Raw genomic sequence first — 10,476 nt, 5'->3', positions numbered from 1 at the left:
AACAGGCTGTTTGTCAGGGGCAGCAAGGTCATACAAGAGGCTGACAAAGCAAAGGAGACAGGTGGTAAGTGTATAAGTGCTGTCAACTAGTGAACAGAGGAGCACAGCACAGTACCCTGCCTGTATAGATAACATACAAACAAAACAAAGAAAATGAAAATTGTGGGCAAGTCACTCCAACATATAATTACCAAGTAAACATAAACACAAAAATGTCACAATGCCTCGGAGACAACAGGGCATCACAGTCCACACGAAGCAAGATAAAGCAGGAGAAACAAGGTACCAGGATACAGACCCAAAACACATCCCTGAGGAAGAAGCAGCATTGGAACTCCCTGATAAGGAATTAAAAAGAATTATATTTAGGTATCTTCAAAGCATTGAGGGACAGACCAAGGAAAACACAGACAAAACCCAAGAAGAATTTTGGAAGAAATACAAGAACAAAATGACAAAATCAATGAAATATTAGAAATGATTCTAAAACTACAGATAGAAATCCAGAAGATTAATACTAACTTGTCAGAAATAGTTAACACATTGAAAGGGCAAAGGAGTAGAATTGATGCAATGGAATACACTAATGAGATGGAAGACAAATACCCGAATACTTCTTTGGAAAGGGATCCATCAGAAAAAAGATCAAAACAAAATGAAGAAAGCCTAAGCTTCGTGTGGGATACCATCAAAAGGAATAACCTACATGTCATTGGAATTCCAGAACAGGAAGAGAAAAATAAAACCACTGAGAAAATTGTCCAAGATTTGTTGGAGGAGGACTTCACTGATATGATGAAAGATGAGAATACATCCATTCAGGAAGTCCAATGAACCCCAAACAGGATAGACTCCAAAAGAAAAACACCCAGACATATCATCATCAAACTCACCAAAACCAAAGACAAAGAAAGAATTATGAGAGCAACACGGGAAAAACAAAAAGTTACCTACAAGGGGCAACCAATAAGACTAAGCTCGGATTTCTCAACAGAAATCATGCAGGCGAGAAGACAGTGGGATAGTATATATAAAACACTGAAAGAGAAAAATTTCCAACCAGAATTATGTATCCAGCAAAATTGTCCCTCAAATATGATGGTGAAATAAGCACATTTCCAGATAAGCAGAAATTAAGGGAATTTGTTAAAACCAGACCAACCTTACAAGAGATGCTAAAGGGAGCCCTTTGGACAGAGAAGCAACAACAACTAACAACAATTGACCATTAATACACATGATGATGTAACCCAGAAACCAACCCAGCTATGGAAGTATCCAAAGTAAAGAAGCCTACAAGATTGTAAACAGGGAACCAGAGACACCAACCGACAAATGAAGACAACTACAAACCAAAAAGAGGGAAAAAAATCTGTGTAGTTACAGAAATTCTAGATGGTAGGGAAGTCAAGACAACTACAAAATAGAATGGAATGTTCTACACTTGGAAAGAAAACTATAAATCACAGGGTAATCTCAAAAAACAAATGATAAACCTTCACATCAAAATTAAAAAAGAGGACCAGCATAAATATTCAGCAAATACTAAAACAATGGCAATGAAGGAAGTGATAACTGGATTCATAAACAAAATGAGCTCAGTATAGAAAATTAAATGGAACAAAGAAATCAACACAATGAAAAAGCACATGACAAAAATGACAGCAATAAATTCATATGTGCTGATAATTACTTATCTGGCAAGGGACTTATCTCTAAGACTGATGGAAAACTCCAATGCTTCAACACCAAAGTAACAAGCCAATTAAAAAATGGGCAGAAGACATGAATAGACACTTCACCAAGGAGGATACTCAGGTGGTCAGCTAATACATAAAGAGATGCTCACAATCACTGGCCATCAGAGAGATGTAAATCAAAACAACAATGAGATATACCGTCTCATCCCAGCACTCATGGCAAGGTTCAATGAGACAGAAAATAACAAATGCTGGTGGGGATGTGGAGAGATTGGGACTCTCATACACTGCTTGTGTGACTGTGAAGTGACACAACCACTGTGGAAAGCAATATGGTGATTCCTTAGAAAGTTGGAATTGGCGATACCATTTGACCAAGCAATCCCATTACTAGGTATACATTCAAGGGAGGTGAGAGCCAGGATAGGAACAGATCATGCACGCTCAGGTTCATCACAGCACTATTTACAATAGCAAAAAGACGGAAACAACCTATGTGCCCATCAGCGGAGGAGTGGATGACCAAACTATGGTACATACACATACTGGAATGCTATAGAGCATTAAAGAATAATGTAGAACCTGCAAAACACCACATAATATGGATGAACTTGGAGGATATTATGCTGAGTGAAATAAGTCAATCACAGAAGGACAAATATAATATTAGTTCGCTGCTGTGGAGGGTCAAGGAAAGGTTTATATGTGGAGGGAAACTTCCTTTGTTGGTTGCCAGGAGTGGGAGGTGGGGGGGAACACTGAAAAAAAAATGCGCTGATCCATGTCACTTTAGTTTTGTGTATTTCACTGTACATAAATTATATTTCAATAAAATGCATTTTTTTTTTAAAAAAAAAGTGAAAGTGAGTCTAGAGGTGGAAAAGGGATTATCCTTCTGCTCTAGGCCTTTTTTTTTTTTTAAGCCATATTTGCGCAGTAGTTTGATAAATGTACGACGGAGCTGCTGGGTGAGTCTGAACTACTTACCTTTCAGGCAACAGCCAAGAGTTTAATCACTGCATCACCAGGCTCCTGTTACACATCTTAGTCCTATACTTAGCTGAGAACAGACCTATTCCTCATTTATCAACTATCTTGGTATCGAACATTTTGCATTTATGACAAAACTAAAATATCTTCTATGCAACTATTTTGCACATTAATGATGTACATCTGGCAGTAACAAATGCCAAAGTGCGATGGTGAAGGCTATGCATCAACTTAGCTGGGCCACGATTCTCAGTGGTTTGGAAATTATGTAATGATGTAATTTGGCAGTTACATAATGATGTGGTCACCCTCTATTTTCACATAATGCTGATTTTGCATAACAACCTAGTCTTTGGAACCTAACCATGTTGGTAAGTAAGGAGTGGGTGTAAAAGGTCTTTTCTATCTGAATAATGCTATAGACCTATTCATGTACACTACAGAAAAGAAAAGCAAAGGTGAAAATGGACTGGTTTCGAAGATGAAACCTGATAGAAGTCTATGAAGGCTAGAACAAAAAGCTTAAATTTGATCTGAGAAATATCAATGCGTGACTGTGTTTAAAAAAAAAAAATAAAAAAGCTAAGCATCTTTAAGATAAATTAATTGTGGCAATTTCACATAAAACAATGGTCAGCCAGTAGCAAATAACAGTATACAACAGATATGAATACCTGAAGACTGGATTGGAAAAATTAAGCTGAGCTTCCTGAACAAGGAGATGTGAACATTTTAAAGAAATGGTAAGGGGAAAAAAGAACACCCATCAGTGATATATATCCATTTTATAAATATCTTCACCCTAAGCTTAATAAAACTTACCCTTTTTCTCTTTCTCTAGAGCTTCCCTGTCTCTTCGTTTATCGATTATCTCGCCTTCACATAATGCTTTTTCATCTTGAACTCGTCTCAGATCATTTGTAATAGCATCAATCTGAGGCTGAAGATTCTCAGAGTTTTCTGTGGTCTTTAGTTCATTCTGCAAATCCTCTATCATTTTGCGTGTGTTACTTATTCTCTTCTGCCGGTCATTCTCTTCATTTTGTTTTACTGTTAAAGCCTGCTGAAGTTCCTCAATCTAATAAAAACAACAGCAGGTTAGCACTTAAGATTGTTTTTTCTCTTGGTGTATACAGCTTTCAAAATAATATGTTTAAATATGTATTTATATATTTATATTTTTTAATGGAAACTACTACCTAAAAAAAATGGCCGTTTTTCTCACTAAAGGAATCCAGCTGCTACCAGACTGACTCATTATTGGTTCACTAATAGACGCACAAAATTTCTGATGATATTGACATAGGAATAAAGAAGAAATAAAAGCTTGATAAAAAAATTTATTTTAGGTAGAAGAAGAAAAAATAATAACTCTTACTTTTATTAGAAAAACATGTATTATTTAAACTTTAAGACTAATCACTACATGAACAGGTCTAGAATGTATAACTTCTGATAAAAAGTCAAAAAAAAACAAAATAAAGTCACCACCATCGAGTCGGATCTGACTCATAGCAACCCCTCCTTGGGTTTCCAAGGTGGTATCACTACAGAAGCAGACTGCCCAAAACCTTCATTCCAAGGAGTGGCTAGTGGGTTTGAACCACCAGCCTTCTGGTTAGCAGTCAAATGTCTGAGGCACTACACCACCAGAGCGCCCATAACTTTTGATGCATAGAAGAAATAATTTGAACAAGAAAACCTTGATCAATAGACACAGCATACAGAAAAGGAGAACAGCAAGAATCAAAGAAAAAACATAGTAAATAAAAAATTTAGAAGAAAGAAAAGGTTAAACTCTTTTACTGATAGGGTCTCACAACGAATGAAAAAAAAATCAAAACAAAATATAGTATATTATTTACAGTAGACAAAACAAAAATGATACAAAAAGAACAAAAATAAATGAATGAAAATATTTACTTAAAAAATTTCTATGGTAATATACAGGGAGCTCAAGTGGCATAGTGGTTAAAGCATTAGGTTCCTAACTAGAGGGTTGGCAGTTCAAACCTGCTAGCTGTTCTGCAGGAGAAAGATGAGGCAATCTGCTTCCATAGATTTACAGCCTTGGAAACCCTATGGGGCAGTTTTACTCTATCATAAAAGGTCTCCGTGAACAGGAAACTACTCAATGGCAGTGGGTTTATTATTTTTATGGTAATATACACATGAAGTCACCATGAATCAGACCTGACAGTAATTAATTGGTTTGCTAATATTAAACTTTTAGAAAATAATGACACTTCAAAATCTAGGAAGCAAAAACTACTATAACTAAGGAAAAATAGAGAAATCTATACTAACAGAAGGAAATAGAGACATTTTACTTTTAAAATGGATAAATCAAATAGGCAATAATATAAGGCAGTAGAGCATTTGAAGTTATAAAAAAATTCTAAATAACAACAAAAAAGGTCACATTTATTCACCATAAAGCATATAATTACAACTCTACATAGAAGACAACACAAAAAATTCCATATCCTTAGGAATTAAAACAATTATAACTCTTAAATAAAATTAAATGAATGAAAACATTAAAATGAAAATTACAAAACCTTGAATTGAAAAACAAAAAGATCACTACACGTCAATATATGTGAGATATAAAAAACTAAAAAACCAAACTCACTGCTGTCAAGTCTGTTCTGATTCATAGCGACCCCTCCTTGGGTTTCCAAGGTGGTATCACTGCAGAAGTATATTGCCCAAGTGTGAGATTCAGCCAAATAATAATCAGGAGAGAGGAATAAAAAGCTTAAATGCTGTTATAGATTGAATCGTATTCTTCAAAAATACATGTTGGAATCTTAACCCTCTTACTGGTGCATGTAATCCCATTTGGGAACTGGATTTTTTTGTTGTACTAATTAGGCCATTATCATTGTAGGGTGTATTTAAAACCTAATGTCCTTTGAGATATAAAGACATAGATTAGACACAGAGAGAAACAAGCCCAGAAGGAGAAAGATGCCACTCACTCAAATACTGTCAAGGAACAGTAGAATACCAAGCACTACAGAGAAAGATTCACTCCCACAGCAGACAGTCTTCACAATAGATAGTACTCTGAATTCAGACTTCTAGCTCCTTCAACTGTGAAGCCACCACTCCTCTGTCAGTCTGTCGTACTGTAGAGTCTAGCATGTTGCTATGATGCTGGAAGCTATGCTACCAGTATTTCAAATAACAGCAGACTCACCCACACTGAATAGGTTTCAGTGAAGTTCCTAGACTAAGACTAGGAAGAAGGACCCGGTGATCTACTTCTAAAAAAACTGGAGAATAGAATTATGAAAAGCAGCAGAACACTGTCTGAGTCAGTCCCAGAAGATGAGGCTCTCAGGTTTGAAGGCACTCAAAACAACTGAGAAAGAATGGAATTCTCAAAGTAGAGTCGAGCTTAATGATGTGAATGGAGTAAAGCTTTCATGACCTTTATTTGCTGATGCGGCATGACTCAAAATGAGAACAGTTGCAAACATTCATTAATAATTGGAATGTAAAATGTATGAAGTATGAGTCTAGGAAAACTGGAAGTCATCAAAAACAAAATGTAGTGCGGAAAGATTGATGCCCTATGCATTAGTGAGCTGAAATGGACTGGTATTGGCCATTTTGAATCAATCATGTGGTCTACTATGCTGGGAATGACAAACTGAAAAGAAATGGTATTGTTTTCATTGTCAAAAAGAACATTTCAAAATCTATCCTGAACACTGTCACCAACAGGATAAGATCCATATGCCTTCAAGGAAGACCAAGGAATACAACAATCATTCACACTTATGTAAGAACCACTAATGCCAAACATGAACAAATTAAAGACTTTTACCAACCTCTGAAGTCTAAAATTGATCAAATGTGCAATCAGAATGCATTAATAATAACTGGTGATTGTAATGCAAAGTTGGTAACAAAGAAGGAATGTTGTGTTGTTGTTACGTGCTGTCGAGTCAGACCCGACTCATAGCGACCACTCCTTGGGTTTCCGAGGCAGTATCACTACAGAAGTAGATTGCTCTATCTTCCTTCTGAGGAGTGGCTGGTGGGTTTGAACCACCAGCCTTCTGGTTAGCAGTCAGGTGTCTTAGAATAGGAGTTGGAAAATATGACCTAGATGCCATCAGAGGTCGCATGATAGAATTTTGTAAGACCAATGACTTAGTCATTGCAAATAACTTTTTCAACAACAAATAAAGCAACTGTACACATGAACTCTGCCACATTGAACACACAAGAATCAAACTGACTACTTGTGTGGAAAGAGATGATGCAAAAGCAAGTATCAGAACAAGGCCATGGGCTGAATGCAAAACATACTACCAACTGCTCACATGCAAGTTTAAGTGGAAGCTGAAGAAAACTAAAACAAATCCATGAGATCCAAAGTATGACCTTAATTATATCTTACCTGAATTTAGAGACTATCTCAAGAATAGCTCTACATACTGAATACTAAAGACCAAAGATTAAACAAGATGTGAAATGACATCAAGTGTATTATACATGAAGAAATCAAAAGGTCATTAAAAAGAAAGAAAAGACCAAAATGGGTATCAGAATAGACTCTAAACCTTGCTCTTGAACATAAAGTAGCTTAAAGCAAAAGGAAGAAATAAGGAAGTAAATAGCTGAATGGAAGATTTCAAATGGCGACTCAAGAAACCAAAGTATTATACTGATATGTGCAAAGACCTGGAGCTAGAAAACCAAAAGGGAAGAACACACTTGGCATTTTTCAAGATGAAACATCTGAAGAAAAAGTTAAAGTATCGAGTTGCAATACTGGGTTCTATGGGTAAAAAACTGAAAGATACAGAGGAGTCACTGTACCAAAAAGAACTGGTAGACATCCAACCATTTCAGGAGGTAGCATATGATTAAGAAATCTATGGGAGTAAAGGAAGAAGTCCAAGCTGTATTGAAGGCATTGGTGAAAAACAAGGCTTCAGGAATTGATGCAATATCTATTGAGATGTTACACAAATGGATGCAACATTGGAAACTCTCACTCATCTATGACAAGAAATTTGGAAGCAGCCAAAGGAAGCAAAAGTCAAGAAATCAAACAACGTATTGCATTGGCAAATCTGATGCAAGAGACTTCTTTAAAAAGTTAAAAAGCAAAGATGGCATTTTGAGGACTAAGTAAGGTGCACCTGATACAAGCCAAGGTAATTTCAATTACCTCATATGCATGCAAAAGCTGAAGAATGAATAAGAAGACTGAAGAAGAACTGACCCATTTGAATTGATTGCCAGAGAATGAACAAATCTATCTTGGAAGAAGTATAGCCAAAACGTTTCTTAGAAGCATGGATGGTGAAACTCTGTCTCATGTACTTTGGACAAGTTATCAGGAGGGACAAGTCCCTGGAGAAGGACACCATGCTTGATAAAGCAGATGGTCAGTGAAAAAGAGGAAAACGCTCAATGAGACAGACTAATCCAGTGGCGGCATCAATGGGCTCAAACACAGCAATGTCTGTGAAGATGGTGCAGAACTGGGTAATGTTTCATTCTGTCGTACACAGGGCCATTATGAGTTGGAACTGTCTCAAGTGCATGTAACAACAACAAAAAACTGTGAAAAATAAATTTGTTTGTTAAAACCACCCACTTGTGTTATTTGTTACAGCAGCAGTAGCAAACCAAGGCTAAGAATTAAAGAAGACTAAAAAATAAAAGAACTAATTTCTAATTCAAGGACTTTAAAAAATTCTTTTAAATATCCAAACAAAGCAGAAGAATCAGAAATTAAGTGAACTGATAGTATAATTTTTATTACAAACAGAGGAGCAGAAAGTGGGCTGAGCTGTGGATTTTTACCTGTCCAGAGAGTGCTTGAATCATAAGGACACAAAACTTCTTGAGCAATAGTTTCTATAAAGGTTTTCACAAACAGTGCTGCTGGCCCATAGCTGGTAGCAGCTTGCTTCAAATCTTTAAGAGTTTTAAAAGAAAATGCTTTATGTCCTCGCATCAGTTGATTAGTCTGCTGATGTATGTATTCTGTAAAGGGAAAACATGTTTTAATTCTAATGGAATGTCCTCATCCATGGCCCTTGCCTTTTGCACCATACCTTGTATAGGTGATAAAGTAGGCATGTTGTTGTTGTTTTGTTGTTGTTATGTGCCGTCGAGTCGGCCCCGACTCATAGCGACCCCTCCTTGGGTTTCCGAGGCAGTATCACTACGGAAGTAGGATTGCCCAACCTTCCTTCCGAGGAGTGGCTGGTGGGTTTGAACCGCCAGCCGTCTGGTTAGCAGGCAAGTGTCTTAGCCACTATGCTACCAGAGATAAACAGTTAACTTGGGAGTTCTGGTAATGTAGTGCCTAAGGCACTTGACTGCTAACCAGAAGCCTGGCAGTTCAAAGCCACCAGCCACTTCCTGGAAGGAAGATGAGGTAATCTACTTCTGTAGTGATACTGCCTCAGAAACCCAAGGAGGGGTCGCTATGAGTCGGGTCCAACTTGACAGCACATAACAACAACAGAGGGTGCAGCCATTTTGAAGGTTTACAGGCAGTTGGACCACTTTGGACATTTAAAGCGACAGCGTACTCCCAGATTCCAGGGACTTAAGAACAGGATCCACTTGTCGGGAACTGCAAGGACATTCCAGAACCGGACGACTAGAAAGGTGTGACATTTCCCGTTGTTACTCTTATACCCCACACCCTCTTGGTGAATGGAGATGCAGCCATCCCTCACTTCCACCCACCTTCTGGGCTGGCAGGAATTCCATCCCAGTATGTGTCCTCGGACAGAGCCTGGGTGCTCTGTCCCACCCTGATGTTTTCAGCTTCTATTCTTTACCCTGTTCCTGGTTGCAATTTTTTTTCTTTCTCGTGGTTAACGCTGGTCCTTGTTTTTCTCTTTGAGTTTTTCCCATTTTTTCCTTCATTATTATCCTTTTGTACTTTTTCTCTTACTACCCTCTCTGTAGATACTGCATTTTTCTTTTTTCTTTCTTTGGTTACTGTTCCTGTGTGATTACATGGTGTGTTTTGTCTATTTTCTTTTACTTTTCTTATGGTTATTATATTGTTCTTTTTGTCTAACTGAGTGGAGGACAGCAATAGTCCCCATATGACACAACCACAGCCACACCTCCTGTAGCTTCACTTACTGAATGAGAGCCACCACTTTCTTCTCCACCAACAGGCCAATGATAAACAACCACCAAGAAGAGTCTGGCTCACCCTTGGCTGCTCTCCACACACAGTCAATAGAGATCTAAATACAACAATGCCACAATGTCTCAGAGACAACAGACCATCATAGTCCACACAAAGAAGCAAGATAAAGTGGCAGAAACAAGGGAGCAGAATACAGACCCCAGAACACATCTCTGAGGAAGAAGCAGAGTTGGAATTCTCTGATAAGAAATGCACAAGAATTATATTTAGGTATCATTAAAGGATTGAGAGATAGACCAAAGAAAACACAGACAAAACCCGAAAAGAACTTCAGGAAGAAAATACAAGAACAAAATGACAAAATAAATGAAAAATTAGAAATGATTCTAAATCTACAGATAGAAATTCAGAAAATTAATACTAAATTGTCAGAAGTAGGTAACACATTGAAAGGGTTAAAGGAGTAGAATTGACACAATGGAAGACAGAATTAACGAGATTGAAGACAAATACCTGAATACTTCTTTGGAAAGGGATCAATCAGAAAAAAGAGCAAAACAAAATGAAGAACGCCTAAAGTTCATGTGGGATACCATAAAAAGGAATAACTTACGTGTCACTGGAATTCCAGAACAG

General features: G+C 37.3%; 1 protein-coding gene across 1 annotated transcript in view; it reads right to left on the bottom strand.

Annotated features, from left to right (window-relative positions):
• Nucleotides 1-10,476, bottom strand: part of SMC5 (structural maintenance of chromosomes 5) — a 177,280-nt gene that overhangs the window by 97,533 nt on the left and 69,271 nt on the right. The window contains exon 9 of the mRNA XM_007939525.1: nucleotides 3,513-3,768. Coding sequence (XP_007937716.1) covers nucleotides 3,513-3,768 — 256 coding nt within the window. The remainder of the gene's footprint in view (nucleotides 1-3,512; nucleotides 3,769-10,476) is intronic.

The sequence above is a fragment of the Orycteropus afer genome, unplaced genomic scaffold, assembly GCF_000298275.1.
Source record: "Orycteropus afer afer isolate SDZICR_OR568_19922 unplaced genomic scaffold, OryAfe1.0 scaffold00005, whole genome shotgun sequence".
Lineage (NCBI taxonomy): Eukaryota > Metazoa > Chordata > Mammalia > Tubulidentata > Orycteropodidae > Orycteropus > Orycteropus afer.
Note: the sequence above shows the minus strand (reverse complement) of the source record. Positions and strands in the feature narration are given on the sequence as shown.